The sequence below is a fragment of the Salvelinus alpinus genome, chromosome 17 (genome assembly GCF_045679555.1).
Source record: "Salvelinus alpinus chromosome 17, SLU_Salpinus.1, whole genome shotgun sequence".
Taxonomy (NCBI): Eukaryota; Metazoa; Chordata; class Actinopteri; order Salmoniformes; family Salmonidae; genus Salvelinus; species Salvelinus alpinus.
Genome location: NC_092102.1, coordinates 41,598,717 through 41,626,226, shown reverse-complemented (window position 1 = coordinate 41,626,226; position 27,510 = coordinate 41,598,717). Strand labels below are relative to the sequence as shown.

General features: G+C 42.6%; 1 protein-coding gene across 1 annotated transcript; it reads left to right on the top strand.

Annotated features, from left to right (window-relative positions):
• The first annotated feature begins 468 nt into the window (after window positions 1-468).
• On the top strand, window positions 469-23,295 carry LOC139541876 (cytochrome P450 3A19-like). Its single transcript, XM_071346762.1, has 4 exons — window positions 469-596; window positions 19,690-19,852; window positions 20,106-20,215; window positions 20,601-23,295. The coding sequence occupies exons 1-3, from the start codon at window positions 469-471 to the stop codon at window positions 20,199-20,201; spliced, it is 387 nt and encodes a 128-aa protein (XP_071202863.1). The 3' UTR covers window positions 20,202-20,215; window positions 20,601-23,295.
• Window positions 23,296-27,510: the final 4,215 nt, after the last annotated feature.

Sequence of the window (27,510 nt, the reverse complement as noted above, 5' to 3'; positions counted from 1 at the left end):
GGGGACAAAGACAATGGTGGAGTGGTGTCCTCGTCCTGCGCCGGAGCCGCCACCCCGGACAGATGCCCAACCAGACCCTCCCCTTGAGGTTTAGGGGTGCGTTCGGAGTCCGCACCTCAGGAGGGGGGTACTGTCACGTCCTGACCATAGTTCTTATGTGTGTTGCTTCATCCCAGGAAGAAAACCATTACAGAGTCTTTAATACCTACATGTTTCAATCAGACCGCCATAGTCCTTGTGCCCAAGAATGCCAAAGTAACCTCCTTAAATGGCTACCCCGTAGCACTTACATCTGTAGCCATGAAGTGCTTTCAAAGGCTGGTCATGGCTCACATCAACACCATCATCCCAGAAACCCTAGACCCATTACGATTAGCATACCGCCCCAACAGATCCACAGATGATGCATTCTCCATTGCACTCCACACTGCCCTTTCCCACCTGGACAAAAGGAACACCTACGTGAAAATGCAGTTTGTTGACTACAGCTCAGCATTCAACACCATAGTTCTGTCAAAGGTCATCACTCAACTAAGGAACCTGGGACTTAACACCTCCCTCTGCAACTGGATCCTGGACTCCCGGGCCGCCCCTAGGTGAAAAGGGTAGGCAACAACACATCTGCCACGCAGATGCCATTCAGGACCTCTATACCATCCAGGACCTCTATACCAGGCGGTGTCAGAGGAAGGCCTTAAAAATGGTCAAAGACTCCAGCCACCCTAGTCATAGACTGTTCTCTCTGCTACCGCACGGCCAGCGGTACGGGAGCGCCAAGTCTAGGTCTAAAAATCTCATTAACAGCTTCAAGTCATTGCTAAATGATTAATTTAATGGCTACCCGGACTATTTGCATTAATCGCCTTTTTTTACATTGCAGCTACTTGCTGTTTATTATCTATGCAAATTTCTAAAAAAATAAATAATTTAAATACAAAATGCTAGACAGCAATGTCCAATGTATTTTAAAATAGTTTTCTGGACCTGTCCCATACTACTGTGTGGATGAACACTTTTTTTTTTTTTTTTTTTTACACTTGGTTGTGCACTGTCTTACACTATTTGTGCTTTGTCATACATTTTTTTGCGTTTTGCTGCCAACTTTACTTTACTTTGCTAGCTGACAACTTTACGTTTTTTTTGTTTTGTTTTTAATTACCGTTTATATTTTTAGTTTTTCCATCGCAACTTTCTTCCCTCATTCAACTTTTTCACTCCGGACGCTTTATCTGGACATGGTTCGTCAACACCTTCAACAGCCGAAGCTAAGTACTAACATTAACATGATGTCTTTTAATTGCAGTCGCTGTACTCATAATATACAGGAGAACGATCGCCTTACGGCGAGAATAGCTGTGCTACAAGCCCAGCTTCAGACGCAATCGTTAGGCAAGGGTAATTTCAGTGTAGGAAAGGAAGAAACAGCGTCTGTGCCACCAGTAAGTACAGATAGTAACGTTAGTATAAATCCCCCCGCACAGTCCCCGCAGCCGGACAACTTTCTCATGGCTTCTGGAGGGAAATGCTGTTGGAATGCTCAACCGGTGTCGCTCATTCAGCCGACAGAAACTTTCAACCGGTTCTCCCCATTATGTAGCGAGTCGGAGTCTGAGTCTGAGTTTTCTCTTGTCTCTACTCCTCCCGTTACGGGGTCTGAGACGCCGAAGGCTCCCACCATTAGCTCTGACAAATTGAAAACCCTAGTCATTGGCGACTCCATTACCCGCAGTATTAGACTTAAAGCGAATCACCCAGCGATCATACACTGTTTACCAGGGGGCAGGGCTACCGACGTTAAGGCTAATCTAAAGATGGTGCTGGCTAAAGCTAAATCTGGCGAGTGTAGAGAGTATAGAGATATTGTTATCCACGTCGGCACCAACGATGTTAGGATGAAACAGTCAGAGGTCACCAAGTGCAACATAGCTTCAGCGTGTAAATCAGCTAGAAAGATGTGTCGGCATCGAGTAATTGTCTCTGGCCCCCTCCCAGTTAGGGGGAGTGACGAGCTCTACAGCAGAGTCTCAGCACTCAATCGCTGGTTGAAAACTGTTTTCTGCCCCTCCCAAAAGATAGAATTTGTAGATAATTGGCCCTCTTTCTGGGACTCACCCACAAACAGGACCAAGCCTGACCTGCTGAGGAGTGACGGACTCCATCCTAGCTGGAGGGGTGCTCTCATCTTATCTACCAACATAGATAGGGCTCTAACTCCTCTAGCCCCACAATGAAATAGGGTGCAGGCCAGGCAGCAGGCTGTTAGCCAACCTGCCAGCTTAGTGGAGTCTGCCAATAGCACAGTCAGTGTAGTCAGCTCAGCCATACCCATTGAGACTGTGTCTGTGCCTCGACCTAGGTTGGGCAAAACTAAACATGGCGGTGTTCGCCTTAGCAATCTTATTAGGATAAAGACCTCCTCCATTCCTGCCATTATTGAAAGAGATCGTGATACCTCACATCTCAAAATAGGGTTACTTAATGTTAGATCCCTCACTTCAAAGGCAGTCATAGTCAATGAACTAATCACTGATCATAATCTTGATGTGATTGGCCTGACTGAAACATGGCTTAAGCCTGATGAATTTACTGTGTTAAATGAGGCCTCACCTCCTGGTTACACTAGTGACCATATCCCCCGTGCATCCCGCAAAGGCGGAGGTGTTGCTAACATTTACGATAGCAAATTTCAATTTACAAAAAAAAAAATGGCGTTTTCGTCTTTTGAGCTTCTAGTCATGAAATCTATGCAGCCTACTCAATCACTTTTTATAGCTACTGTTTACAGGCCTCCTGGGCCATATACAGCGTTCCTCTCTGAGTTTCCTGAATTCCTATCAGACCTTGTAGTCATAGCAGATCATATTCTAATTTTTGGTGATTTTAATATTCACATGGAGAAGTCCACAGACCCACTCCAAAAGTCTTTCGGAGCCATCATCGACTCAGTGGGTTTTGTCCAACATGTCTCTGGACCTACTCACTGCCACAGTCATACTCTGGACCTAGTTTTGTCCCATGGAATAAATGTTGTAGATCTTAATGTTTTTCCACATAATCCTGGACTATCGGACCACCATTTTATTACGTTTGCAATCGCAACAAATAATCTGCTCAGACCCCAACCAAGGAGCATCAAAAGTCGTGCTATAAATTCTCAGACAACACAAAAATTCCTTGATGCCCTTCCAGACTCCTTCTGCCTACCCAAGGACATCAGAGGACAAAAATCAGTTAACCACCTAACTGAGGAACTCAATTTAACCTTGCGCAATACCCTAGATGCAGTTGCACCCCTAAAAACGAAAAACATTTGTCATAAGAAACTAGCTCCCTGGTATACAGAAAATACCCGAGCTTTGAAGCAAGCTTCCAGGAAATTGGAACGGAAATGGCGCCACACCAAACTGGAAGTCTTCCGACTAGCTTGGAAAGACAGTACCGTGCAGTACCGAAGAGCCCTCACTGCTGCTCGATCATCCTACTTTTCCAACTTAATCGAGGAAAATAAGAACAATCCAAAATTTCTTTTTGATACTGTTGCGAAACTAACTAAAAAGCAGCATTCCCCAAGAGAGGATGGCTTTCACTTCAGCAGTAATAAATTCATGAACTTCTTTGAGGAAAAGATCATGACCATTAGAAAGCAAATTACGGACTCCTCTTTGAATCTGCGTATTCCTCCAGGGCTTAGCTGTCCTGGATCCGCACAGCTCTGCGAGGGCCTGGGATCGGGAGAGACACTTAAGTGTTTTAGTACTATATCTCTTGACACAATGATGAAAATAATCATGGCCTCTAAACCTTCAAGCTGCATACTGGATCCTATTCCTACTAAACTGCTGAAGGAGCTGCTTCCTGTGCTTGGCCCTCCTATGTTGAACATAATAAACAGCTCTCTATCCACCGGATGTGTACCAGACTCACTAAAAGTGGCAGTGATAAAGCCTCTCTTGAAAAAGCCAAACCTTGACCCGGAAAATATAAAAAACTATCGGCCTATATCGAATCTTCCATTCCTCTCAAAAAATTTAGAAAAAGCTGTTGCGCAGCAACTCACTGCCTTTCTGAAGACTAACAATGTATACGAAATGCTTCAGTCTGGTTTTAGACCCCATCATAGCACTGAGACTGCACTTGTGAAGGTGGTAAATGACCTTTTAATGGCGTCAGACCGAGGCTCTGCATCTGTCCTCGTGCTACTAGACCTTAGTGCTGCCTTTGACACCATCGATCACCATATTCTTTTGGAGAGACTGGAAACCCAAATTGGTCTACACGGACAAGTTCTGGCCTGGTTTAGATCTTACCTGTCGGAAAGATATCAGTTTGTCTCTGTGAATGGTCTGTCCTCTGACAAATCAACTGTACATTTCGGTGTTCCTCAAGGTTCCGTTTTAGGACCACTATTGTTTTCACTATATATTTTACCTCTTGGGGATGTTATTCGAAAACATAATGTTAACTTTCACTGCTATGCGGATGACACACAGCTGTACATTTCAATGAAACATGGTGAAGCCCCAAAATTGCCCTCGCTAGAAGCCTGTGTTTCAGACATAAGGAAGTGGATGGCCGACAACTTTCTACTTTTAAACTCGGACAAAACAGAGATGCTTGTTCTAGGTCCCAAGAAACAAAGAGATCTTCTGTTAAATCTGACAATTCATCTTGATGGTTGTAAAGTCGTCTCAAATAAAACTGTGAAGGACCTCGGCGTTACTCTTGACCCTGATCTCTCTTTTGACGAACACATCAAGACTGTTTCAAGGACAGCTTTTTTCCATCTACGTAACATTGCAAAAATCAGAAATTTTCTGTCCAAAAATGATGCAGAAAAATTAATCCATGCATTTGTTACTTCTAGGTTAGACTACTGCAATGCTCTACTTTCCGGCTACCCGGATAAAGCACTAAATAAACTTCAGTTAGTGCTAAATACGGCTGCTAGAATCCTGACTAGAACCAAGAAATTTGATCATATTACTCCAGTGCTAGCTTCCCTACACTGGCTTCCTGTTAAGGCAAGGGCTGATTTCAAGGTTTTACTGTTAACCTATAAAGCGTTACATGGGCTTGCTCCTACCTATCTTTCCGAGTTGGTCCTGCCGTACATACCAATACGTACGCTACGGTCACAAGACGCAGGCCTCCTAATTGTCCCTAGAATTTCTAAGCAAACAGCGGGAGGCAGGGCTTTCTCCTATAGATCTCCATTTTTATGGAACAGTCTGCCTACCCATGTGAGAGACGCAGACTCGGTCTCAACCTTTAAGTCTTTACTGAAGACTTATCTCTTCAGTAGGTCATATGGTTGAGTGTAGTCTGGCCCAGGAGTGTGAAGGTGAACGGAAAGGCTCTGGAGCAACGAACCGCCCTTGCTGTCTCTGCCAGGCCGGTTCCCCTCTCTCCACTGGGATTCTCTGCCTCTAACCCTGTTACAGGGGCTGAGTCACTGGCTTGCTGGTGCTCTTTCATGCCGTCCCTAGGAGGGGTGCGTCACTTGAGTGGGTTGAGTTACTGACGTGATCTTCCTGTCTGGGTTGGCGCCCCCCCTTGGTTTGTGCTGTGGTGGAGACCTTTGTGGGTTATACTCGGCCTTGTCTCCGGATTGTAATGTTGGTGGTTGAGGATTTCCCTCTAGTGGTGCGGGGGCTGTGCTTTGGCAAAGTGGGTGGGGTTATATCCTTCCTGTTTGGCCCTGTCCGGGGGTTTCTTCGGATGGGGCCACAGTGTCTCCTGACCGCTCCTGTCTCAGCCTCCAGTATTTATGCTGCAGTAGTTTATGTGTCGGGGGGCTAGGGTCAGTTGGTTACCTGGAGTACTTCTCCTGTCTTATCCAGTGTCCTGTGTGAATTTAAGTATGCTCTCTCTAATTCTTTCGTTCTCTCTTTCTCTCTGAGAACCTGAGCCCTAGGACCATATGTCAGGACTACCGGGCATGATGACACCTTGCTGTCCCCAGTCCGCCTGGCCTTGCTGCTATTCCAGTTTCAACTGTTCTGCCTGCGGTTACGGAACCCCTACCTGTCCCAGACCTGCTGTTTTCAACTCTTAATGATCGGCTATGAAAAGCCAACTGAGATTTATTCCTGATTATTATTTGACCATGCTTGTCATTTATGAACATTTTGAAAATCTTGGCGCTCTCTAATTTTCTCCTTCTCTCTTTCTTTCTCTCGGAGGACCTGAGCCCTAGGACCATACGTCGGGACTACCGGCCGTGGTGACTCCTTGCCGTCCCCAGTCCGCCTGGCCTTGCTGCTATTCCAGTTTCAACTGTTCTGCCTGCGGTTATGGAACCCCTACCTGTCCCAGACCTGCTGTTTTCAACTCTTAATGATCGGCTATGAAAAGCCAACTGAGATTTATTCCTGATTATTATTTGACCATGCTTGTCATTTATGAACATTTTGAAAATCTTGGCTCTCTCTAATTTTCTCCTTCTCTCTTTCTTTCTCTCGGAGGACCTGGGCCCTAGGACCATGCGTCGGGACTGCCGTCCGTGGTGACTCCTTGCTGTCCCCAGTCCGCCTGGCCTTGCTGCTATTCCAGTTTCAGCTGTTCTGCCTGCGGTTATGGAACCGCCACCTGTCCCAGACCTGTTGTTTTTCAACTCTTGATGATCGGCTATGAAAAGCCAACTGAAAATTATTCATGATTATTATTTGACCATGCTTGTCACTTATGAACATTTTTGAACATCTTGGCATAGTTCTGTTATAATCTCCACCCGGCACAGCCAGAAGAGGACTGGCCACCCCTCATAGCCTGGTTCCTCTCTAGGTTTCTTCCTAGGTTTTGGCCTTTCTAGGGAGTTTTTCCTAGCCACCGTGCTTCTACACCTGCATTACTAGCTGTTTGGGGTTTTAGGCTGGGTGTCTGTACAGCACTTCGAGATATTAGCTGATGTACGAAGGGCTATATAAAATAAAATTGAATTGAATTTACCCCTACCTACTTGCCCATATTACCTCAATTTACCTCGACTAACCTGTACCCCCGCACATTGACTCTGTACCGGTCCCCCTGTACATAGCCTTGTTATTGTTATTTTATTGTGTTACTTTTTTTCTTACTTTAGTTTATTAGTTTTTTATGTGCATTTTTTGCATGTATTTTCTTACATACTTTAAAAAAATTCTGCATTGTTGGTTATGGGCTGGTAAGTAAGCATTTCATGGTAAAGTCTTGTATTCGGCGTATGTGACAAATAAAATTTGATTTGAAGTAGTATTTTAAAGTATTTTTACACCACTGGGCGTGCTTGCAGCCCAAATTGCAGCCTTCCCAACTGTACAATATGTGCTTGTGATAAAATGTATAATTATTTTAGAAGCTATTGATCCTCTGTAGCTAAATTATGTTATCTGTTGTAATATTTTGAATAATTGTATTGATGTCTGATCAGACAGGAGTAATACATGTTTTTATAGCCTAATTTTGGCAGAATTATTTACATTTATCAGTGGGTGCTGCAGCACCCCCATTACCCCTACTTCCCGAGGCTATGCCATTCAAAACGATTTTTCCCAGTCGGAGCTAGTTTTTTTCACAGTTGTCTTCAATGCACTGAAGTCGGAAGTCTCAGATTTCACACAAAAAAATTTACATACCTTGGCCTAAACATCAGAGGCACAGGGAACTTCCACAAAGCTGTGAACAATCTGTGAGACAAGTCAAGAAGAGCCTTCTACGCCATCAAAAGGAAAATAAAATTCGACATACCAATTAGGATCTGGCCCCAAAAATACTTGAATCAGTTATAGAACCCATTTCCCTTTATGGTTACAAACTCTGGTGTCCGCTCAACAACCAAGAATTCACAAAATTGGACAAACACCAAACTGACACTCTGCATGCCGAATTCAGCAAAAATATCCTCTGTGTACAACGTAAAACACCAGATAATGCATACAGAGCAGAATTAGACCTCTAATGATCAAATTCCAGAAAAGAGGCGTTAAATTCTGCAACCACCTAAAAGGAAGTGATTCCAAAACCTTCCATAACAAAGCCATCACCTACAGAAAGACTAACCTGGAGAAGAGTCCCCTAAGCATGCTGGTCCTGGGGGTCTGTTCAACACAATTAGATCCAACCAAATTATGAGAAAACAAAAAAGATTGCTTGACACATTGGAAAGAATTAACAATTAAAACTGAGCAAACTAAAATGCTATTTGACCCTAAACAGAGAGTACACAGTGGCAGAATACCTGACCACTGTGACTGACCTGAAACGAAGGAAAGCTTTGATTATGTATAGACTCAGTGAGCATAGCCTTGCTATTGAGAGAGGCCACCGTAGGCAGACCTGGCTCTGAAGAGAAGACAGGCTATGTGCACACTGCCTACAAAATGAGGTGGAAACTGAGCTGCACTTCCTGACCTCCTGTTGTAAAGTATTTAAGTAAAAATATTTTAAGTACTACTTACAGTGGGGAGAACAAGTATTTGATACACTGCCGATTTTGCAGGTTTTCCTACTTACAAAGCATGTAGAGGTCTGTAATTTTTATCATAGGTACACTTCAACTGTGAGAGACGGAATCTAAAACAAAAATCCAGAAAATCACATTGTATGATTTTTAAGTAATTAATTTGCATTTTATTGCATGACATAAGTATTTGATACATCAGAAAAGCAGAACTTAATATTTGGTACAGAATCCTTTGTTTGCAATTACAGAGATCATACGTTTCCTGTAGTTCTTGACCAGGTTTGCACACACTGCAGCAGGGATTTTGGCCCACTCCTCCATACAGACCTTCTCCAGATCCTTCAGGTTTCGGGGATGTCACTGGGCAATACGGACTTTCAGCTCCCTCCAAAGATGTTCTATTGGGTTCAGGTCTGGAGACTGGCTAGGCCACTCCAGGACCTTGAGATGCTTCTTACGGAGCCACTCCTTAGTTGCCCTGGCTGTGTGTTTCGGGTCGTTGTCATGCTGGAAGACCCAGCCACGACCCATCTTCAATGCTCTTACTGAGGGAAGGAGGTTGTTGGCCAAGATCTCGCGATACATGGCCCCATCCATCCTCCCCTCAATACGGTGCAGTCGTCCTGTCCCCTTTGCAGAAAAGCATCCCCAAAGAATGATGTTTCCACCTCCATGCTTCACGGTTGGGATGGTGTTCTTGGGGTTGTACTCCTCCTTCTTCTTCTTCCAAACACGGCGAGTGGAGTTTAGACCAAAAAGCTCTATTTTTGTCTCATCAGACCACATGACCTTCTCCCATTCCTCCTCTGAATCATCCAGATGGTCATTGGCAAACTTCAGACGGGCCTGGACATGAGCTGGCTTGGGCAGGAGACCTTGCGTGCGCTGCAGGATTTTAATCCATGACGGCGTAGTGTGTTACTAATGGTTTTCTTTGAGACTGTGGTCCCAGCTCTCTTCAGGTCATTGACCAGGTCCTGCCGTGTAGTTCTGGGCTGATCCCTCACCTTCCTCATGATCATTGATGCCCCACGAGGTGAGATCTTGCATGGAGCCCCAGACCGAGGGTGATTGACCGTCATCTTGAACTTCTTCCATTTTCTAATAATTGCGCCAACAGTTGTTGCCTTCTCACCAAGCTGCTTGCCTATTGTCCTGTAGCCCATCCCAGCCTTGTGCAGGTCTACAATTCTATCCCTGATGTCCTTACACAGCTCTCTGGTCTTGGCCATTGTGGAGAGGTTGGAGTCTGTTTGATTGAGTGTGTGGACAGGTGTCTTTTATACAGGTAACGAGTTCAAACAGGTGCAGTTAATACAGGTAATGAGTGGAGAACAGGAGGGCTTCTTAAAGAAAAACTAACAGGTCTGTGAGAGCCGTAATTCTTACTGGTTGGTAGGTGATCAAATACTTATGTCATGCAATATAATGCAAATTAATTACTTAAAAATCATACAATGTGATTTTCTGGATTTTTGTTTTAGATTCCGTCTCTCACAGTTGAAGTGTACCTATGATAAAAATTACAGACCTCTACATGCTTTGTAAGTAGGGAAACCTGCAAAATCGGCAGTGTATCAAATACTTGTTCTCCCCACTGTAAGTAGTTTTTATAGGTATCTGTACTTTACTATTTATATTTTTGACAACTTTTACTTTTACTTCACTACATTCCTAATGCAAAGAATGTACTTTTCACTTCATGCATTTTCCCTGACAGCCAACAGTACTCATTACATTTTGAATGCTTAGCAGAACAGGAAAATGGTCCAATTCACGCACTTATCAAGAGAACATCCCTGGTCATCCCTACCACCTCTGACGAACTCACTCAACAGTGGAGTGTGCCCCTGGCTCACTGGCGGATTTAGGTATAGGCGACATGGGCAGCCGCACAGTGCTGAATCTTGCCGAGGGCGGCACGGGCGCCCGCACAAAAGAATGTGGTTTTCTATCGCTCATTTGCACATCACATCAATGATATCATGTCACCGTGTGGGACTGTGGGTCAATTAACCTTGTCGGAGTGGGGGCCCTGATTCTAGTTTGTGAGCTAGGAAAGCTACTGCCTGGGAAGATCTCCCACTCAGAAGTACGAGATGGGGAGGGGTGCGGGGGTAGGTTGACCTCAGTTCTTCCCATTGGAAGCCCGAGCTAGGGGGAGTGGGGAATCTATCAAATAGCACACCTCTAAAATTACAGTTAGTGCAGGATGGTGGGTTTTTTTGGTTGGGGGGCTGAAGTGGGGGTTTGCCCAGGGAGTCATACTATCAGGTTTGAAGGTAAGACCCAGATGCAGACAACATCGAATCAACAATAGTTTAATAATCCAACAGGGGCAGGCAAAAGACAGGTCAAGGGCAGGCAGAGGTCAATAATCCAGAGGTGGGGCAAAGGTACAGGACGGCAGGCAGGCTCAGGGTTATGGGCAGGCAGAGTGGTCAGGCAGGCGGGCTCAGAGTCACGACAGGCAAGGGTGAAAACCAGGACGGCGAGGAAGAGAGGAGAGGGTTTAGGCACATGCCTACAGTATCATAACCTGTTAGTCTAGCGCAGTTGATTTCTGCTTCAGCCAACTCCTCTGTCAAACATGGTTGGCATGGCAATGAGCAAGATGTTGGAAGGGATCAGCTTAGACATATTGATAATCTTGTCGTGACCAACTCTCTTACAAAACTCAATTTTGGATGAGACTGACTTTATGATCAATTTTTTTTTTAATTGTACACGTTGAGGTCAATTTTTACACTAGGATAAATAACTCAAATTGATGCCACAGGCTGTTTTCAAAAAGATAAGTTGTTTTTTAGGGGCTATTGACCTTTAACTATCTTTGGTTTGTCTCATTGGATGACATGAGCTGTGTGTACTGCACAGGAGGTTGGTGGCACCTTAATTGGGGAAGATGGGCTCGTGGTAATGTGTTTGATTCCATTAGCTCTGTTCCAGACATTATTATGAGCTGTCCTCCCCGCAGCAGCCTCCACTGGTGTGCCGATAGGGTGCATGGGGATTGAACAGCTCTGTTCTGTTCCGACAAAACTGTGGTTATATGTAGAAACCAGACAGCAAAGTTTAAAATTATTAAAATTTAAGTCTCTAAAATCGATAAATCAACATATCCCCAAGCAGCTAAGAGTTTGAGCGAGTTGGTAAAGTGGTGCGGCGACACATCCAACAAGCCATGGCTTCTCCCAGAGGAAAAGACAAGGAGCAACTTGGAGACGCGAACGAGAGCAATGAACTGTTAAAAGCTATCCAGGAAAACAGATGCTCTCAATCCACACCAAAACAATTGAACTGCTACAATCTGTTATTACAACAGTAGATTACCCGTCAAAAGAAAGTAGAGGTTATCGTGTCAGACACGCACAAACAAGGCGTGCGCATGAACAAACAAGATAACAAAATTTGCTTTTTGGATCCAAAGTCGCAAACTTTAGAAGATGAATTGGACAAGGAAGAAAATATCAGAGGAACTTGACGTGGATATATCACCAAAAGATCTGGAACGATGCCATAGGATCGTCGTGAAACAGAAGAAGGCTAAATACCCACGCGTGGTAATCTTCAAACTGTGGAACTATCAGACCAAAATTAAAATTGAGGGCAAACGGGGGAAAGGAGATCAAAATCCACAGCCGGTCCATTCGATTCGTCCAGGACCTGTCTGCTAAGCTGAGAGAGAGACGAAAGGAAAATACTCCGATCAGACAATCACTGGAGGAAAAGGGGATCAAATTGAAGCTTTGCTTCCTGGCAGTGCTGTGGGTATAGAAGGAAATGCAAAGGATGGAATTCACAAGTGTGATGAAGCCCTAATCAAGCTACAAGAAAATAAAACAGGGAGGTGGAGAGAGATGTGTTTGGTTTGGTAGAGTGAAAATAAAGGCTTTAACTATACTACAATGTGTTGGCTTTCTGTCCAAAAATGATGCAGAAAAATGTATCCATGCTTTTGTTACTTCTAGGTTAGACTACTGCAATGCTCTACTTTCCGGCTACCCGGATAAAGCACTAAATATACTTCAGTTAGTGCTAAATACGGCTGCTAGAATCCTAACTAGAACCCAAAGAATTTGATCATATTACTCCAGTGCTAGCCTCCCTACACTGGTTTCCTGTTAAGGCTAGGGCTGATTTCAAGGTTTTACTGCTAACCTACAAAGCATTACATGGGCTTGCTCCTACCTATCTTTACGATTTGGTCCTGCCGTACATACCTACACGTACGCTACGGTCACAAGATGCAGGCCTCCTAATTGTACCTAGAATTTCTAAGCAAACAGCTGGAGGCATGTTATACTTATTTTCCACCATCATTTTCAAATTAATTAATAAAAAATCCTACAATGTGATTTTCTGGATTTTTTGTTCTTATTTTGTCTGTCATAGTTGAAGTGTACCTATGATGAAAATTACAGGCCTCTCTCATCTTTTTAAGTGGGAGAACTTGGTGGCTGACTAAATAATTTTTTGCCCCACTGTATCTATCTTTGCAGTTGTTTGACCCGGTGGGTGAATAAACTTGGTTTGTGCTTTTACTGGTCATCCATTAGGTTTTGACAGAGTGAAAACTAACAAATGTAATTGTATTTATTTTTGTGACTTAACCTGCTGTAAAATGAATAAGAGTTCTGGACATAATTATTCCTTGTTTGTTTATAGCTAAGATTCGCTGGCGGTTATTGGTGAGAGTGGAGAGGTGCTCTATCCGAGGGATTGGGACGGGGTGAGTGGGAGGGCATCAGACACCTTTCTGAAGTGTGTGAGGCCTCCACTCATCTCATTTCAGTCTCTTGGTTGATCCACTCTCCCAATTAGACCCCCACCAGCCACTATATTTTAATTTAATTTACAAGGTAATGCAACTGACCACAACACTTACGGGGCAGTCTTTCTCCAATGTATGTACAAGGACATAAATCCACAGGCTTTTGGTACATTAGGAGACGAGTTGGAGCTTAAATGCCCTAAAAGGGCATAGTGCCTCAAAGTACAAAGAAGCACTTTGCTTTATGATGTTTTCTGTTTTCTGTTTTGTTAAATGTCTGCTCAGCCCACATGCTCAGAGCGCATCCTCAAGACTCAAAATGTATTAAATACGTAAATTAAAAAATGTGAACCTTTACCATTACAAATTTAGACATAGAGGACAGAGAAAAGCCGACCCCCAATATACACTGAACAGAAATATAAACGCAACATGTAATGCACAAAAAGGTTATTTCTCTCAAATGTTGTGCACAAATTTGTTTACATCCCTGTTAGTGAGCATTTATTCTTTGGCATGACAGGTGTGGCATATCAAGAAGCTGATTAAACAGCATGATCGTTACACAGGTGCACCTTGTGCTGGGGACAATAAAAGGTCATACAACACAATGGGGGACATTATGAACAAAATTATCCTTTTTAGCCTACACTTTGTAGTCCTTTTGACACTAGAATAAATGTTTCTGACTTATTATCGATGCTATCAGAGAAGTTGTTTATTGCCTTCAGTTGCGCTTTAAGTGCACATGTATCAAACCATAGCAAAACATTTTGTAAAGTGACACTTTTTGCACAAAAACTTGTTTCTTATTGGAAAAAATTAGGTGGGTTCCTCTCCGTTTCAGCTCATTTTCTTCCGTGTGGTTCCTAGTGAATACACCCCAGGGCTGGGGTAAAGATGGTTCCTGGTGAATACACAACAGGGCTGGGGTAAAGATTTGTTCCTGGTGAATACACACCAGGGCTGGGGTAAAGATGGTTCCTGGTGAATACACACCAGGGCTGGGGTAAAGATGGTTCCTGGTGAATACACAACAGGGCTGGGGTAAAGATTTGTTCCTGGTGAATACACACCAGGGCTGGGGTAAAGATGGTTCCTGGTGAATACACACCAGGGCTGGGGTAAAGATGGTTCCTGGTGAATACACACCAGGGCTGGGGTAAAGAGGGTTCCTGGTGAATACACCCCAGGGCTGGGGTAAAGATGGTTCCTGGTGAATACACACCAGGGCTGGGGTAAAGATGGTTCCTGGTGAATACACACCAGGGCTGGGATAAAAATGGTTCCTGGTGAATACACACCAGGGCTGGAATAATGAGGGTTCCTGGTGAATACACACCAGGGCTGGGGTGAAGATGGTTCCTGGTGAATACACACCAGGGCTGGGATAAAGATGGTTCCTGGTGAATACACACGAGGGCTGGGGTAAAGAGGGTTCCTGGTGAATACACCCCAGGGCTGGGGTAAAGATGGTTCCTGGTGAATACACACCAGGGCTGGGGTAAAGATGGTTCCTGGTGAATACACACCAGGGCTGGGATAAAAATGGTTCCTGGTGAATACACACCAGGGCTGGGGTAAAGAGGGTTCCTGGTGAATACACACCAGGGCTGGGGTAAAGATGGTTCCTGGTGAATACACACCAGGGCTGGGGTAAAGATGGTTCCTGGTGAATACACACCAGGGCTGGGGTAAAGAGGGTTCCTGGTGAATACACAACAGGGCTGGGGTAAAGATGGTTCCTGGTGAATACACACCAGGGCTGGGGTAAAGATGGTTCCTGGTGAATACACACCAGGGCTGGGATAAAAATTGTTCCTGGTGAATACACACCAGGGCTGGGGTAAAGAGGGTTCCTGGTGAATACACCCCAGGGCTGGGGTATAGATGGTTCCTGGTGAATACACACCAGGGCTGGGGTAAAGATGGTTCCTGGTGAATACACACCAGGGCTGGGGTAAAGATGGTTCCTGGTGAATACACACCAGGGCTGGGGTAAAGATGGTTCCTGGTGAATACACCCCAGGGCTGGGGTAAAGATGGTTCCTGGTGAATACACACCAGGGCTGGGGTAAAGATGGTTCCTGGTGAATACACACCAGGGCTGGGGTAAAGGTGGTTCCAGGTGAATACACACCGGGGCTGGGGTAAAGGTGGTTTCTTTTTCTTGTGAATACACACCAGGGCTGGGGTAAAGGTGGTTCCTGGTGAATACACACCAGGGCTGGGGTAAAGATGGTTCCTGGTGAATACACACCAGGGCTGGGAGAAAAATGGTTCCTGGTGAATACACACCAGGGCTGGGGTAAAGATACTGACCACTACTAGTTATAGAGGCTGTAGAGTTACTGACCACTAATCTAGATATAGAATCTGTAGAGTTGCTGACCACTACTAGTTATAGAGTCTGTAGAGTTACTGACCACTACTAGTTATAGAGTCTGTAGAGTTACTGACCACTATTAGTTATAGAGTATGTAGAGTTACTGACCACTATTAGTTATAGAGTCTGTATAGTTACTGACCACTACTATTTATAGAGTCTGTAGAGGTACTGACCACTACTCTAGTTATAGAGTATGTAGAGTTACTGACCACTATTAGTTATAGAGTCTGTATAGTTACTGACCACTACTATTTATAGAGTCTGTAGAGGTACTGACCACTACTCTAGTTATAGAGTCTGTATAGTTACTGACCACTACTATTTATAGAGTCTGTAGAGTTACTGACCACTACTCGAGTTATAAAGTCTGTAGAGTTACTGACCACCATTAGTTATAGAGCCTGTAGAGTTACTGACCACTTCTAGTTAATGTCTGATGAGTAACTGACCACTACTATTTATAGAGTCAGTAGAATTACTGACCACTACTATTTATAGAGTCTGTAGAGTTACTGACCACTAATCTAGTTATAGAGTCTGTAGAGTTACTGACCACTACTCGAGTTATAAAGTCTGTAGAGTTACTGACCACCATTAGTTATAGAGCCTGTAGAGTTACTGACCACTACTAGTTATAGAGTCTGTAGAGTTACTGACCACTACTCGAGTTATAAAGTCTGTAGAGTTACTGACCACTAATAGTTATAGAGTCTGTAGAGTTACTAACCACTACTCTAGTTATAAAGTCTGTAGAGTTACTGACCACTACTAGTTATAGAGTCTGCAGAGTTACTGACCACTACTCTAGTTATAGAGTCTGCAGAGTTACTGACCAATACTAGTTATAGAGTCTGTAGAGTTACTGACCACCATTAGTTATAGAGTCTGCAGAGTTACTGACCACTACTCGAGTTATAAAGTCTGTAGAGTTACTGACCACCATTAGTTATAGAGCCTGTAGAGTTACTGACCACTACTAGTTATAGAGTCTGTAGAGTTACTGACCACTACTCGAGTTATAAAGTCTGTAGAGTTACTGACCACTAATAGTTATAGAGTCTGTAGAGTTACTAACCACTACTCTAGTTATAAAGTCTGTAGAGTTACTGACCACTACTAGTTATAGAGTCTGCAGAGTTACTGACCACTACTCTAGTTATAGAGTCTGCAGAGTTACTGACCAATACTCTAGTTATAGAGTCTGCAGAGTTACTGACCACTACTCGAGTTATAAAGTCTGTAGGGTTACTGACCACCATTAGTTATAGAGTCTGTATAGTTACTGACCACTACTAGTTATAGAGTCTGCAGAGTTACTGACCACTACTCTAGTTATAGAGTCTGTAGAGTTACTGACCACTACTAGTTATAGAGTCTGTAGAGTTACTGACCACTACTCTAGTTATAGAGTCTGTAGAGTTACTGACCACTACTAGTTATAGAGTCTGCAGAGTTACTGACCACTACTAGTTATAGAGTCTGCAGAGTTACTGACCACTACTCTAGTTATAGAGTCTGCAGAGTTACTGACCACTACTCTAGTTATAGAGTCTGTAGAGTTACTGACCACTACTAGTTATAGAGTCTGTAGAGTTACTGACCACTACTCTAGTTATAGAGTCTGGAGAGTTACTGACCACTACTAGTTATAGAGTCTGCAGAGTTACTGACCACTACTCTAGTTATAGAGTCTGCAGAGTTACTGACCACTACTCTAGTTATAGAGTCTGTAGAGTTACTGACCACTACTAGTTATAGAGTCTGTAGAGTTACTGACCACTACTCTAGTTATAGAGTCTGTAGAGTTACTGACCACTACTAGTTATAGAGTCTGCAGAGTTACTGACCACTACTCTAGTTATAGAGTCTGTAGAGTTACTGACCACTACTAGTTATAGAGTCTGTAGAGTTACTGACCACTACTAGTTATAGAGTCTGTAGAGTTACTGACCACTAAAAGTTATAGAGTCAGTAGAATTACTGACCACCACTAGTTATAGAGCCTGTAGAGTTACTGACCACTACTCTAGTTATAGAGTCTGTAGAGTTACTGACCACTACTCTAGTTATAGAGTCTGTAGACTTACTGACCACTACTCTAGTTATAGAAGCTGTAGACTTACTGACCACTACTCTAGTTATAGAGCCTGTAGAGTTACTGACCACTACTCTAGTTATAGAGCCTTTAGAGTTACTGACCACTACTCTAGTTATAGAGCATGTAGAGTTACTGACCGCTACTCTAGTTATAGAGTCTGTAGAGTTACTGACCACTACTAGTTATAGAGTCTGTAGAGTTACTGACCACTAAAAGTTATAGAGTCAGTAGAATTACTGACCACCACTAGTTATAGAGCCTGTAGAGTTACTGACCACTACTCTAGTTATAGAGTCTGTAGAGTTACTGACCACTACTCTAGTTATAGAGTCTGTAGACTTACTGACCACTACTCTAGTTATAGAAGCTGTAGACTTACTGACCACTACTCTAGTTATAGAGCCTGTAGAGTTACTGACCACTACTCTAGTTATAGAGCCTTTAGAGTTACTGACCACTACTCTAGTTATAGAGCATGTAGAGTTACTGACCGCTACTCTAGTTATAGAGTCTGTAGAGTTACTGACCCCTTCGAGTTATAGAGTCTGTAGAGTTACTGACCACTACTAGTTATAGAGTCTGTAGAGTTACTGACCACTACTAGTTATAGTCTGTGGAGAACTGACCACTACTAGTTATAGAGTCTCTCGAGCTACTGACCACTACTAGTTATATAGTCTGTAGAGTTACTGACCACTACTCTAGTTATAGAGTCTGTAGAGTTACTGACCACCACTAGTTATAGAGCCTTTAGAGTTACTGACCACTACTAGTTATAGAGCCTGTAGAGTTACTGACCGCTACTCTAGTTATAGAGTCTGTAGTGTTACTGACCCCTACTAGTTATAGAGTCTGTAGAGTTACTGACCACTACTAGTTATAGAGTCTGTAGAGTTACTGACCACTACTAGTTATAGTCTGTGGAGAACTGACCACTACTAGTTATAGAGTCTCTAGAGCTACTGACCACTACTAGTTATATAGTCTGTAGAGTTACTGACCACTACTCTAGTTATGGAGTCTGTAGAGTTACTGACCACTACTAGTTATAGAGTCTCTAGAGCTACTAACCACTACTAATTATAGTCTGTATAGTTACTGACCACTACTAGTTATAGAGTCTGTAGAGTTACTGACCACTAATCTAGTTATAGAATTTGTAGAGTTACTGACCACTACTAGTTATAGAGGCTGTAGAGTTACTGACCACTAATCTAGATATAGAATCTGTAGAGTTACTGACCACTACTAGTTATAGAGGCTGTAGAGATACTGACCACTACTAGTTATAGAGGCTGTAGAGTTACTGACCACTACTCTAGTTATAGAGTATGTAGAGTTACTGACCACTACTCTAGTTATACAGTCTCTAGAGTTAATGACCACTACTCTAGTTATAGAGTCTGTAGAGTTACTGACCACTACTCTAGTTATAGAGTCTGTAGAGTCACTGACCACTACTCTAGTTATAGAGTCTGTATAGTTACTAACCACTACTCTAGTTATAGAGTCTGTAGAGTTACTGACCACTACTCTAGTTAAATATTCGGTAGCATTGCTGAACACTACTCTAGTTATATATTCTGTAGCATTGCTGAACACTACTCTAGTTAAATATTCTGTAGCATTGCTGAACACTACTCTAGTTATATATTTTGTAGCATTGCTGAACACTACTCTAGTTACAATATTCTGTAGCATTGCTGAACACTACTCTAGTTAAATATTCTGTAGCATTGCTGAACACTACTCTAGTTAAATATTCTGTAGCATTGCTGAACACTACTCTAGTTATATATTCTGTAGCATTGCTGAACACTACTCTAGTTAAATATTCTGTAGCATTGCTGAACACTACTCTAGTTAAATATTCTGTAGCATTGCTGAACACTACTCTAGTTATAGAGTCTGTAGAGTTACTGAACACTACTCCAGTGTTGGACACAGTGCTGAATGCTACTTTGATCTGAACACTCCTCTGTCCTCAGGTTCAGTAAGGAGAACAGAGAGAACATTGATCCCTACACCTTCCTTCCGTTTGGGATGGGGCCCAGGAACTGTATCCACATGAGATTCGCCCTCCAGACCATTAAGCTGGTGATAGTAGAGATCCTCCAGAGCTTCAGTTTTGTCACCTGCAAGGAGACAGAGGTGAGATTACTGATCGTCTCAATGGGATTATTGGTGTGCTTGAGTCTTTGTGTGTATGCGTGCAAGTTTTTGAATATGTTGGTGGTGAATGTTGGCTTGTGATGGCATATCTTTGTGTTGTTGACTGTAATAAAGCTGTTTGGGTGAGCTTAGGTTCTCAAAACAGAATTAAACCGTAACTGATTACAGTGAGAGACTGTGTGGTGTTGTATTCATGTCGATTTTTATATTGACTTCCTGGATGTGTCCTCAGGTTCCTCTGGAGCTGTTTGACAACGGCTTCCTCGCCCCAACGAAGCCCATCAAACTGAAGCTGGTCCCCCGTGTTGTGGCCCCCAGCCAGGATTGAGAGGAGAGGCACAGGTATACAGGACAGTACCCTGTTAGTCTAGCCTTTATAACTCTAGCCAAGTCGGTTCCTGCTTCAGTCAAACATGGCAATGAGTAAATTGTCTAAAGGGCAAGGCAACCTTCCTGTTGGACGGGATCAGCTTAGACTCATTGATATTCCAGGCTTATACTCTGGAATTAGTACAATTTATTGATTTTATAGTGAAGAAACTACCCAACTAGCTATATTAATAAAATATTGACGTGCGTAGGCTTTTGGTCTCATATTTTCAGGAATCCCTTGAAATTACGATGACTCGTCTCAAGGGTCATGCAATGAGTATAAAGTGAATACAATATGGACAATCGTAGTAACCATGTGTGCCTTCATTTGTTTTGTAAAATCATTTCTTTTCAGGCATTGAACAACCACAAATCTCTAACTAACTTACCTGCAAGAGACTGCTGCAACACAATGTACAACCAATAGATTATATATGACCATGAATTATCTCATGCTATTACTGATGTAAGATAGTATGCCTCATATAACCCTCTTATAAAACTCACATACCAAGTCCACCAACCCCTCCTGTATATTATGCTTTGCAATAGAATGCCTGAGAAGGTCACCTCCTCTGTTTGTGCTTTATGGTATTTTGGAATGTGTTATGTAATTATTTAATCTGTAGTGTAATTCTAACAGTAATACTGCTGGACTGAAGTAAATGTTTTCTACCTGATAGACGAGCTATTTGAGTTGAATCTGTTCTGTTCCCCAGTCACCTGTACGTTCACCTGTTCCCCAGTCACCTGTACGTTCACCTGTTCCCCAGTCACCTGTACATTCACCTGTTCCCCAGTCACCTGTACGTTCACCTGTTCCCCAGTCACCTGTACGTTCACCTGTTCCCCAGTCACCTGTACGTTCACCTGTTCTCCAGTCACCTGTACGTTCACCTGTTCTCCAGTCACCTGTACGTTCACCTGTTCTCCAGTCAGCTGTACGTTCACCTGTTCCCCAGTCACCTGTACGTTCACCTGTTCCCCAGTCACCTGTACGTTCACCTGTTCTCCAGTCACCTGTACGTTCACCTGTTCTCCAGTCAGCTGTACGTTCACCTGTTCCCCAGTCACCTGTACGTTCACCTGTTCCCCAGTCACCTGTACGTTCACCTGTTCCCCAGTCACCTGTACGTTCACCTGTTCCCCAGTCACCTGTATGTTCACCTGTTCCCCAGTTGTGTGTAGCCCTGTTAACCTTTTTATATCTGGAGAAAAAAAGAAATCTACCAACATGAATTTCTCTAGTTGTAAACTATCAAAATAAAGAAAGTCGCACACTCCATGTATAAACTCCCAGCATATACATGTATAAGACTTGTTCATAAAGGAAAATGTGTTCATAAGAAGGGCCTGAGATCAAAGTCAATATTCAGACCACTAGGGGTCAATGTTTTTAGATTGTAAACCATAAATCCTACCTGGATGTATGGATTATCAAAGTGAAGGATGCATTACACACAGATTTATACACAAAGCCCACAGATCGCAATACCTTGCTATGTGCGGAGAGTATGCATCCCCTTCCCGTCAAGAATGGTCTACCATATAGCCAGTTATGCAGGGTTAAACTAATCTGTGGCCACCAGACACATTTTGACAACAATGCTAAAAAAATGACAGATACATTTAAAATGAGAGGCTACAAGTACAAAACTCTTGATGCTGCAATGATGAAAATAAAACCAAGAGAGGAATTACTAAAAACTCAACCAAAGAAGAAAAACAATGCAACCGTCTTTTGCACTAAGTACACCAAGGGTTCGGAGAAATTCTTTTTAATTTTTTACATTTTTATTTAACTAGGCAAGTCAGTTAAGAACAAATTCTTATTTTCAATTACAGCCGAAGAACAGTGGGTTAACTGCCTTGTTCAGGGGCAGAACAACAGATTGTTACCTTGTCAGCTCAGGAATTCAATCTTGCAACCTTTCGGTTACTAGTCCAACACTCTAACCACTAGGCTACCTGCTGCCCCAAATGAAAGCAATTCTGAAAAATCACTGGCATATTCTGCATTCAGACAAAAAAATCGCACATCTCTTCTAGGTATCCCCACTGGTGGTCTATAAGCATCGTCGCAATATTGGAGATAGTTTGGTGAGATCTGACCTGCCTCCTGAGCCCACTCAGACACTCTTGACATCTATCCCAAATGGGAACTACAAATGTGGCTCATGTGCACAGTGCAATAGCACTATAAAAACATCCTTCTTCAGACACCCACATACAGGTCGAAAGATCCCTGTTAGGGGTAACATCTCATGCAAGACCAAGGGAGTAATCTATCTCATCACCTGTTCATGTGGAAAAGCCTACGTAGGACAAACGAAAAGACAATTTAAAACAACACATAGCTGAACCCTGCAGCTCAATCAGGTGTCAGAACATTGACTATGCAGTAGCAGCTCACCTTGTTGAAGCTAACCATCCCATCTCCTCCCTCAAATACACAGGCATTGAGCATGTTGCTCTCCCAAGGAGAGGAGGTAACATGGAGATCCTACTACTACAAAGGGAGGCTTACTGGATATCCTATCTAAATACATTGACCCCTTGTGGTCTGAATATTGACTTTGATCTCAGGCCCTTCTTATGAACACATTTTTCCTTTATGAACAAGACTTGTAAATGTATATTCTTTCTACAGCTTATTAGCGTACACCTAATATGTTCCCCCTGTTGATGATGCTCATTATACATTAAGGTTGAACCAAAATATTATATGTAACAAATATGAAATGAAATACGAAATTATTATTTGAAATTGAATGAAACAATACTGTATGTTGACGCTAATATGATGTACAATATTCCATTATGTTCCTATATGATAACAATAGCGTAATTTTTAATATGCCATATACTATTTTTTAACAGTTTCACTAATTAATTTTAATTAACTTAATCATTATGATTATTGTCATTGGTTGGACTAATTGCACTGTTTGTCTACATAACCTGGTTCAAGTATTCATGACATTACCCTGAGGAAGGCACAGTGATGCCGAAACATTGGTAAATTACCATTAAATTGCTGGGAGTTTATACATGGAGTGTGCGACTTTCTTTATTTTGATATTTATAGATTATTCGCCGTTAGTCAGTACCTCCACACAAACTCTTTTTTCTGGGTGTGCACCAGCTCATGTTTTTTAATCTAGCTGTAACGTACCTAACACAGAGACACCTACTGGTCACTGCTCAGCCTGCTATCTCATCGTTATAATCATAATAACAGACTAGGATTGTGTGCATAATCTATTTATCTAGGCTGTACATAGTGTAGGCAACAGTGCTGATAGTCTGTCTGTACAGAGGGTGGACTACAGTGTTGATAGTCTGTCTGTACAGAGGGTGGACTACATTGTTGATAGTCTGTCTGTACAGAGGGTGGACTACAGTGTTGATAGTCTGTCTGTACAGAGGGTGGACTACATTGTTGATAGTCTGTCTGTACAGAGGGTGGACTACAGTGTTGATAGTCTGTCTGTACAGAGGGTGGACTACAGTGTTGATAGTCTGTCTGTACAGAGGGTGGACTACAGTGTTGATTGTATGTACACACAGTGTACATTGCCATTCAGGTTTCAAACTCCCACAGTGACTCAGCAGTCTGAGACACACACACACACACAGACACACACACACACAGAGACGCTGTATAGGCAATATTCCAGTCTCAGATTGTTAAGAAACAATGTCTCTCTTCACTTTCATACAGAGCAGAAGGTGTTTCTTGAACTGTGGTAGCATTTGGGCATGGCATTTGAAAATAGTTATTTTTTATTTGATTTAAATGTATTTGGATACATCTTCCAATTCTAAATAAACGAATATGGCAGCTTAATCACTTTAAGTCAATTGTACCATTATGATAACATTGTGCTACTGGTAGGAGTAGTAACACCAATGACGGTAACACCAATAACTGAGGATTTTCTTAAATGGAGACCTGATGATAAAATATAAGGTTATTAAAACCCTTTAAACCTTAAATTACTATTGATATGATTAATCATTTTGCTCACAATGTAATTTACCTTCATTTAAATTGACTAACACCAATGACACTTTTTATTTAGACACATCAAATTATCATTGGAATCTTCAAATTGCGTGTCTTACACTGACAATGAACCTATGGGGTTTTATTTGTATCAACTTGACCTCTGGCCAGGTAGTTGATCAGGATTAATCTCTCTCTTTCAGAGGCAACCCAACCAGCCAGTCAGGTTTCAAACTCCCACAGTCACTCAATGCACACACACACACACACACACACACACGCACGCACGCACGCACGCACGCACACACACACACACACACACAGTGGCGACCCATCATCCAGGGTACTTGTGGCTCTGTTTTTCGCCACACCTGTTAAGCAAAAAAACAAGTATGATGATGGCATTAATACGTGTCACATTTCAATTTGTAAACAAAGTAAAAAATAATAATAATTCAGTTAATAAATACAACCATGGTATACAACCATGGTCTCTAGGTGTTTCAGCCTAGCCCAGTGCTTTCTGTGGTGGTGTGGCAGCCAGTGGAAAATATGGAGGGTAGGGTTTGGTAATGTTCTCTAGTTGCGACTTGATTGGCTCAGTGTTCTGTCATTCATGGGGACACTACATCACCGCAAAATCTACGAGGACAGCTCGGAAATTCAAGCCCCTTGGGTGCTGCCATAGATTTACATTAGAAGTGCCCATCCAAGAAGGCTCAAGGTCATTGGTCAAATCACGTAATAACTACCTTAGTTTTGATTGGACAGATTTTATTAACATCAAATTTCCAAAATCTTAGCTAGCAAGATAGACAAGCAGTCATCATCATGAATCAAGTCGACAATCTACTGGCAAATCCTTTTCAATCCTTGTCATATGATAAAACATATCAGTGCTCATCGGCCATTGGACATAATACTAAGTGTATGTTGTGTAGTAAGCTATTAGTAGCCCATATGCCTCACCCTAATAATTTGTTCCCTTTCCCCCTCATAACTTTGCCTACTGTTCTGACTTGGTGGTGCACCTGTAGCCTATAGGCTGTTTTAGAGTAATGTCATCATCAAATATTTTATTTGTCTGCTTATATGCCCACTTTATTTATCCTACGGTTCTGACTTAGTGTACAGGAAGAACACTGTAATAAAGGTCCATGTTCTGAATTTTGTCACTGTATGTTTCAAAAGTGCTATATTGACTACCTCCGTCCTAGCTCGCACATTGTCTTAAGAGGCAATCCGCAATTTCGATTATCCGCTCGTTGTTCCCTTATGCCATAGTTTGTACATCTTAATTGTCAGTAGAAACCACATTTATTGAAGAAAGTCAGCCATATCAGCTATGTTTTTTTTAAAGGCAGTAAATGAGGCTGAATGAACTGTTTCGCTGCCAGACAAGGCTCCGCTGATATCCAGGTGTAACAGTGGTAAGGATTCACTCTATGGTGCTGAAAACAAAGCTCTGCTGTTGGGACAGCTTTATGTAGGCCCTAACAGTTTGTGGGCACCGTTTGTCACCGTTATAGTGCAATTAATGTATTGTTTAGTGTTGTGTTGTGTTGTGTAGTGGCTTTGCTGGCATGCATCTAAAAAAAATGGTTGAGTTTGCCCCATCAAGATTCATATGCTAAAATCGCCACTGCACACACACAAACACACACCCACCGGGTACAGGCAATATTCCAGTCTCAGATTGCTAAGAAATAATGGTTATCTTCCCTTTCATACAGGACAGAAGGTACTGTTCCTCTGGGGTTCTGGCACATTGTCTGAGGGGCGTGTCTCCTATCTCAATGTCCGCTCCAGTGAGATCCATCCAGGAGTGGCTGATCCTGTGCAGTTCCCAGACAGACATTATGAAGGCAGTAGAGAGAAAGAGGAAATACGAGTTCTGAGGCAAAGGGCCCACATGTCTTTCTTGTTCCAATGAACCTGTAGTTGTGTTCCTAGTCTATAGAGAAACACTGAACCTGTGGTGGTGTTACTAGTTGTCTATAGAGAAAAACTGAAACTCCACTGGTTTAGAGTGCTGGTGAGACCATATGGAGAACCTGTAGTTTTGGTGCCCTGTTACAAGTTGTTCCTTGCAACTGTGACAGCCCATTCCAGGTTCCTCTGAAGTCTGCACTTGTTCACTTCCTCCTCCCAAGTTTTCAAAAGCATTGGATTGGTCATTGGTGTGTGGCAGACAGTGCTTCAACCTGGGTCATCAGTCAGTCAACGCACCAAAACGGTCTTATCCCACTGAGCTAAGGCCTTGGCATTAGTTTGAGGAGCTAATGAAAAGTCAAGCCTTCACATCTCAGGGAAGGTTACACATTACATGTGTGAAAAGGGCAGGAAAGCTAGACTGAAGGTTCTGTCAAGGGTTCCATCCATTGGCCACAAGGGGGAGTATTAGAACCATGTTAAAAAATACACTGCCATACTCAGAGAGTAGTCAAATCAAATCAAAATGTATTTTATAGTCAGGTTCAATAGCACAGTTCTGACTAACATCTCAGAGAAATGGAGAAGGAAAATGTTCAAATGTACAATAGAAGAAGACGATTGCCCTTCCAGGTAACAGGTTATGTATAGTATAGATTGTACCTATGTCTGTGATTTAAGATCATGTGATGTCTTCTTGGTACTAACTAGCCTATGTGTTCTGGTTTAGGAGCATGTGATGTCTTCTTGGTACTAACTAGCCTATGTGTTCTGGTTTAGGAGCATGTGATGTGTTCTTGGTACTAACTAGCCTATGTGTTCTGGTTTAGGAGCATGTGCAACAAATGGAATTTCAACAAATTATACAAAACATAGGCCTATGGGCATAGGTACAGTCAAACTTCATCAGGTAGCCTTAAGCGAATAGAAGTGATAGCTCTGACATCTTGTTCAGGTAGGGGAGAGTGAGCTAAGGTGAGCCATTTTTTACATTCAGCATCAGTCCATCAAGGGGAATATATACTGAGCAAACACAACATGTAAAGTGTTGGTCCCCTGTTTCATTCAAAAGAATCTTGTGTACAGATTTGTTTACATCCCTGTTAGTGAGCATTTCTCCTTTTCCAAGATAATCCATCAGGTGGATGGGGACAATAAAAGGCCACTCTAAAATGTGCAGTTTTGTCACACAACACAATGCCACAGATGTCTCAAGTTGAGGGAGCGTGCAATTGTCATGCTCACTTCAGGAACATCCACCAAAGTTGTGGCCAGATAATTTAATGTTCATTCCTCTACCATAAGCTGCCTCCAGTGTTGTTTT